A 7,048-nucleotide genomic window follows, 5' to 3' on the forward strand; every position below is an offset into this window, starting at 1 on the left:
ACCAGGGTATCATTTCCAAGGAAGGATTGATTACTCAGGTAAACACAGAAAGAGGCCCCCGGAACCCAAAAAAAAAAAAAAAAAAAAAGTCCCCACAGGGCTTTTTGAACAAATCAATAAGCTGATTTTAAAAATTTATTTGAAAAGGAAAAGGAGCTAAAATAGGCAAAATAATGTTGAAAAAGGATAATTTTGGTGGACTCTCACAATCTGATTTTAAGACTTATTATATAAACTATAGTCCTCAAGACAATGTAATTTTGTAAAAAGACAGAAACAGATCAATGTAACAGAATATTCTCGAGGAAACTGACAGAGATGTAAAGGTAATACAATAGAAAAAGAACACTCGTTGGGCTTCCCTGGTGGCGCAGTGGTTAAGAATCCGCCTGCCAATGCAGGGGCCATGGGTTCGAGCCCTGGTCCGAGAAGATCCCACATGCCGTGGAGCAACTAAGCCTGTGCGCCACAACTACTGAGCCTTGCGCCACAACTACTGAGCCTGTGCGCCACAACTACTGAGCCTGTGCTCCAGAGCCCGCTAGCCACAACTACTGGAACCTGTGCACCACAACTACTGAAATCCGCGTGCCTAGAGCCCATGCTCTGCAACAAAGAGAAGCCACCCCAATGAGAAGCCTGCAGACCGCAACGAAGAGTAGCCCCCACTCGCCACAACTAGAGAAAGCCTGCCAACGCAGCCAAAAATAAATTAAACAAAACAAAACAAAAAAAAGAACAGTCATTTCAACAAAAGGTACTGGAAAAACTGGATATCTGTATGCCTTAAGTTTGAACCTGGTATTCTGCACACTATACAAAAATTAGGTCTAAACCAATCACAGACCTAAACGTAAAACTATGAAAACTTATACGACACAGAAGAAAATCTCTGTGACACTGGGTGAGACCAAGATTTCTTAGCTATGATACTTAAGCACAACTCATATGGAAGGGGGGGGGAAGCACTAAGTTGGACACCATCAAATTAACCTATTGGCAAATCACATCACAAAGGACTTTTATTCAGAATATACAAAGAATTGCCAAAGCTTAATTATTAAGAGAAGCACCCAAACTGCATGGACTGTATCTCTCAGCCTAGATGAAAAACTAATAGTCTGGCTCCCACCTTCTTCAGCTGCACTTAAAATATTATCATTTCAGCAATCTTTTCCTCTATAAACATCTGATTTCCACTCTTATTACTTAAATCACTCACACTCCCTATTTCCAAGGGGGAAAAAAAAAGCTTCTGTAATCCTGCCTAGTAACAGCGAAGCTAAAAAAGGTAATACCAAAGATAAAGGCAGACGTTTTATTTTAAAAATTAAATATAATGTGCTAAAAAGATTTTATTCAACAGTATTTATTAAATATATGTTAGTAAGGTACCAACAACTGCTATAAAGGCTAATATTTTCCAAATTTTTAACTTTTTAATTAAAAATCCTCAATTAACCCAACCTTTTAGCCATGTGATTACTAACATCATAAGCAATATTCAAATCTGACAGATAAAAATTATGAAATTCAAACATCTGTATACAGATATTCACATGATTACAAACAGAACAAATTTATTCATAACTTTTTTATAATACTCCAGAACTGATAAAGCCTTATCTTTTTAAATGAACTAAACCTATTAAGCAAAGGCAAATTAAAACCAAAAAGAGGTATCACAAGACATGCACTGAAGTGGCTAAAAATAATAATGCAGACCATACAAGTGCTGATAAGGATGTGGAGCCACTAGAACTATTGTCCCCGCTTATGGAAATGTACAGTAGTAAAAGCACAGTGGAAAACAGCTTAAATACCTACCATATATCTCAGCTATTCCAGTTCTAGGGATCTACTCAAGAGAAATGAAGGCGTATTTCCAAACAAATGTTTCAGCACCTTTACTTTTAATAGCCCCAAACTGGAAACAACCAAAATGTCCATCAATAGACAGAGGGATAAACATATTGTGGTACAGCCGAACAATGGAATAACGGCAATAAAATGGAATTAGCCATCGATAAATGCCAGACTATGGATGAAATTTCAAAACAATTATGTGGAATTTAAGAAGTCATAGCTCCCCACCCCAAGAAAACAGTACATACTTTATGCTGATTCCATTTACATAAATTTCTTAAAAATGCAAACTAATCTAAAATGAAAGAAAACAGATCGGTGGTTGGCTGGGGAGGGCTGTGAATTACAAAGAGACTCAAGGGAACTTGAGGGTTATGGACATTTCTTTATCTTGACTGCAGTGAAGATAGTTTTATGGGTATATACATAAAACCAATCAGATCTTATCCTTTAAATGTTTAATATACTTTATGCACCTATAAAAATTAAACTTAACATGAACTATAGATGTTCTTCTAAACTAAAACCCATCAAAGCATAAAAGCAAACTGCATTGTGAAATCATGACCTTTAGTTCCCTCTTGATAATCAAGCAGCTACAGAACAAGATGATAAATACCTAAAATTAATGTCTTATCTTTTATAGATTTTTAACATAGTGATAATGCAAAGTTATTTTTATTGCACAAACAGAGATATTAAACGTTTAGAAGACCTCTTATGCCTTGCAAATAACTGAAAATTCAAATTGAATTCTAAATTGTGCCACAGCTTTTGCTTGTCCTTTTAAGAATATTAATGATTATTTAACATTTCCCCTGTAAACTGAGTTTATTTTAGTGCCCCATTTTTGAAATCTATTTTATTTCAGTGATAAGTTACAAGTATACATGCTAGTCAAGGACCAAAGGACCAATCAATAAAATAGTATCTAAGGAATTCGGGCAATTAAAGAATTTTAATTTTAACCACCAATAACTTCTGGAAAGAAAAACTGTATTAAACAGTATTACCTTGAATGTTGTATTGATAGTAATCAGGATCTTCTGATTCTTCCTTTACTGTCACAGCTGCCATTTCCAGAGAAATGCCTGTAAAAACAAATTATTTTTTTTAATTAAGTTATATAATTACACTTCAGGGCATTCAGACAGTATAGGGAAATCCCTTCTGCCCTCCTAATAATGCAGAATAATGCATACATATTTTAAAGGCTTTCAAAAGACAAAAGTTTGCTAGGCGCCGTCAAAGGGACAAAAATAGCCTAAAACCCAACCTAGACTACTATTACTAGTAGTACTAGTGGTAGTACTAATAGTACTACCAACTACTAGTGTAGTAGTTTTAACCACACTACTAATATTCTGGGATTATTTAATGCTAAATTTGTTCTCCAACAAGTTCTGATCTTCGCAATTAAAGAAAATTAGTCACACTCTATTTTCACTCAATACTAAAAATATTTTTATAAATCACTGAAAATCACCTGCAAACATAAATTTTAATAACTCACTATTCCAGAGTAAATATGGCATAGCCATTTTAATAATGAGACACATTAATTTTCCCCCCTCTTAATATATCCCTTTTTTAACAAGGGTAACAAATCATACCTTTCAGCACAACACTTTGCCCACAATGAGGATAAATAATTTGACGTACACCTTTGTGGCCAGATATAAATGAATGCATATTTTACAATTCCATGTAGAGGAAGGTCAAAATTAGAGAAAAGAAATTTATGTTGTTAAAACTCAAGTAATGTCAATTATCCCTGAAGAAAGCTGAAGAAAAATTAAAATGCACAAGCCTTAGGCTAAAAAAAACCACTCAAGCAAGTAGTTGATTTGGGGAGGAGAGTAATGAGGGGGAAGAAGACCTTCTTGGGATGTTATTAATGTTCTGTGTCAATGAGTGTTTGGTTACAGGCGTGTGTACTCTTTATTTATTGAGCATATATACACTTATACTTTGCATACATTATACTTCAATTAAAAGTTTTAAGAAAGAAGATTCTTAACAAATTCTTTAATGAATTCTTAATAAAGACATATTCCCCATATATTCAAAAACAAAGAGCCCTTGGCTGGGGAGCCTCAAAGGGTTACACAGGAGGGGCTTTCAGAAATGAAATGCTGATTTCACCAAATGGTTGCAGTTCCTACTCTCTCTCTTTCTCATCTGCCATGTCAGGAGTAGATGATACTCTCAGACAAGTTTAAGAAATCAACAGTGGATGGGTGTATGTACACAGTTCAGACTAAGATATCAGCTATAATCATACCAGTCCCATCATGGACTTAATATTGAGCTGGTGCTATGTGACTTTAGAAGGTTTGTACAGAGTATTTTCAACTGAAGAAATACTTCAAAAAGAGTTAGTCTGATATACTAAAGGACATTTATCCCTGAAGCCACAAGCAAGGAAGGGGGTTACTCTATGGACAGCAATCACCAATGGAAGGTTGGTTTGCTGCCAGGAAGATGGTGGTAGGGAACTTGTCTGGAAACCCTGGGATTCTGTGGGGTGTCTAGTACTTCCATGCTCATTAGCAGAAGTTAATAGAAAATCAAAGCAAACAAAAAAGGCAGATCCACTGCGGAATGAAGGTTTGGGTCACCTCAACCAGGTAAAGAATCTTACCGGATAGGGTCCTGGCTGAAGGCAAAGAAAACATAATATAATGGGTAATGAATTAAGCAAGGTATGAATTTTTGTGACAAGCTGCAGAAATAGGGACACTGCATGTTTTCTTCCTTGCTATGAGTATGTGTGTTTCTGTAAATATTATATATTTGGTTATATTAACTGTTCTCTCTTCTCCTTCCCATTATTATTTTACAAAAATTTTGTTGGAGGTTTCCTTTGCCGGTTAGCCTTTAGATAAGAGAATAAATAGGTTGGGGGTATATCTGAGGAGTAATTAACATAGCCCATGACTGGGCAGTAAATTAAGTCTCCCAGAGACGGGTACAATGACTATTAGAACAAGGGCGAAAATGGTTCCCTCTGTAGGAAGGGAAAGTTGCATCCCGTCAGATGGGACCGTTGTTTAGTTGTTACATGAAGGTTTAAATATGCGGAGGTGTGTGTGGATGCCATGTAGCCAAAGGGGTAGCCTGTGTGAGTCATTAAGCTGCTGTCTCAGGTCCAGACCTGCCCTCTTAGACTCTTCTGAAGCATGGACTGCAAAACAGTTGGTTCCTTGAGAATCTCTGCCACAAGGGAATAGAGTAGGGAGGCTACAAGGCTAGAAGAGAGAAAAGGGACTTGCATCTTTCTTTTGGCTTGCTGCATCCTGTTCCCATCAGGATCACTCACTCCTTGGTATATTCCTTTAATCTAGTGAAAGCAGACCCTTTCCATAGCAACACCTGGATCCACCTTACAAGTTTTCCAACACAACCAGAACCAGTTTCAACATGTCCCCCACATACACCAGTACCATCCAAATAGTATCCCACCTTAGAAATCAGAAGCGAAGTTTTAGGGGTGGCAGCCAATTCCTTGAGTCATTACTTACATGATACCTTAGTATATAGTCCTTTTTATTACAACTAATTAATCTGTAAATTTTTTCCATAATAATAACTGGTATGGTTCAAATAACTGGTATGGCTGTTTTCTCCTAAAGAGACCACAACTGTTATGCCCAAGAAATATAAAAAATAAAATAAAATGGAAATTTTAAAAGAAACTGCAAGAAAAGTTAAGACACACATACACACAAAGGAATATAAAGACAAAGTGTAAGGCAGAAAAAATAAACCTCTATGATAGTGATGTGTACTATTATATCTATACTTAAGATGGATAAAGAATTCCAAGGGCTTCCCTGGTGGCGCAGTGCTTGGGAGTCCGCCTGCCGATGCGGGAGACGCGGGTTCGTGCCCCGTTTCGGGAGGATCCCACATGCCGCGGAGCGGCTGGGCCCGTGAGCCATGGCCGCTGAGCCTGCGCGTCCGGAGCCTGTGCTCCGCAAATGGGAGAGGCCACAACAGTGAGAGGCCCGCATAACGCAAGAAAAAAAAAAAAAAAAAAGAATTCCAAAAATATGATTTTTCTCCAGTCAGCATGTTTATTTTTGGATGCAAACTATTCAGGAGAGGAATATATAAATAAAGGGGAGAAGATTTGCGAAACGGTGATTTCAGCACAATAAACTAAAAACTAAACCGAAAATCGAAATTTCCTGTGACATGGAAAAAAGGGGGAAAAGAAAAAAACTTCTGTAAAACAAACAGTAATAGATTCAAATACTTATTCGCAAAAAGGAGAATTCAACACTGTCTGTCTTACAGACCTCCCTAAAAATAACATACATAGGGCCTCCCTGGTGGCGCAGTGGTTGAGAGTCCGCCTGCCGATGCAGGGGACGCGGGTTCATGCCCCGGTCCGGGAGGTTCCCACGTGCCGCGGAGCGGCTGGGCCTGTGAGCCATGGCCGCTGAGCCTGCGCGTCCGGAGCCTGTGCTCCGCAGCGGGAGAGGCCGCAACGGTGAGAGGCCCGCGTACCGCAAAAAAAAAAAACAAAAAAACATACATAAAAAGTCTCATTCATTCACTCACATATACTCATACACACAGAGTTCTCTTTCTCCTTACCCCACCAATTCATTCCAAATGCCATTAGATTACGCTGACCAAGATAGGCAGCTGCATCGGGGAGGTTTGATGGTCCAAAGCAGGAGAGCAGAATGAGACTATTTATATGAGGGGGGAGAGGAAACTGAGTAACAGGTCTGGGAGACTGAGACAAATGGGGAACAAGCATGAGTGGAGTGGTGACAGCCCAACAAAGAGTGTCAAAGTGTCAGCAAGGCAAGGAGGCTGGCAATAAGACATGGCTTAAATGAAGTACGTAAACATACTGAGAATATCTGGTTGCTACGATTCTAACTGTGACAAAGAATACTCTCTAGGAAAGGGAGGGAAAAATCCTTGGGGTGTCAAGAGTGGAAGTGAAGATCTGGGCATGAAAAAAACAGATGTAAATGGATGTAAGTATGTATATAATTATGTGTATGTAAATACAAATAAACAGATACCCTAGCTTTGTCCACTTAGAAGCAATGACATCCCAACTGCAATAAGAACATCTAGCACCTAGGTTATGGTTTCTTAATAAGTAACACTCTCCACAGTGAGGAACCAGAGCTGACTCTAGTGCTGGATTAGGGAA

General features: G+C 38.2%; 1 protein-coding gene across 6 annotated transcripts in view; it reads right to left on the bottom strand.

Moving 5' to 3' along the window:
* Window positions 1-7,048, bottom strand: part of GTF2I (general transcription factor IIi) — a 104,849-nt gene that overhangs the window by 53,826 nt on the left and 43,975 nt on the right. For all 6 annotated transcript variants that reach the window (XM_007468763.1, XM_007468762.1, XM_007468761.1 and 3 more), the window contains one exon: window positions 2,880-2,957. In XM_007468763.1, coding sequence (XP_007468825.1) covers window positions 2,880-2,957 — 78 coding nt within the window. The remainder of the gene's footprint in view (window positions 1-2,879; window positions 2,958-7,048) is intronic.

This window comes from Lipotes vexillifer, unplaced genomic scaffold, assembly GCF_000442215.2.
Source record: "Lipotes vexillifer unplaced genomic scaffold, Lipotes_vexillifer_v1.1 scaffold12, whole genome shotgun sequence".
Classification (NCBI taxonomy): domain Eukaryota; kingdom Metazoa; phylum Chordata; class Mammalia; order Artiodactyla; family Lipotidae; genus Lipotes; species Lipotes vexillifer.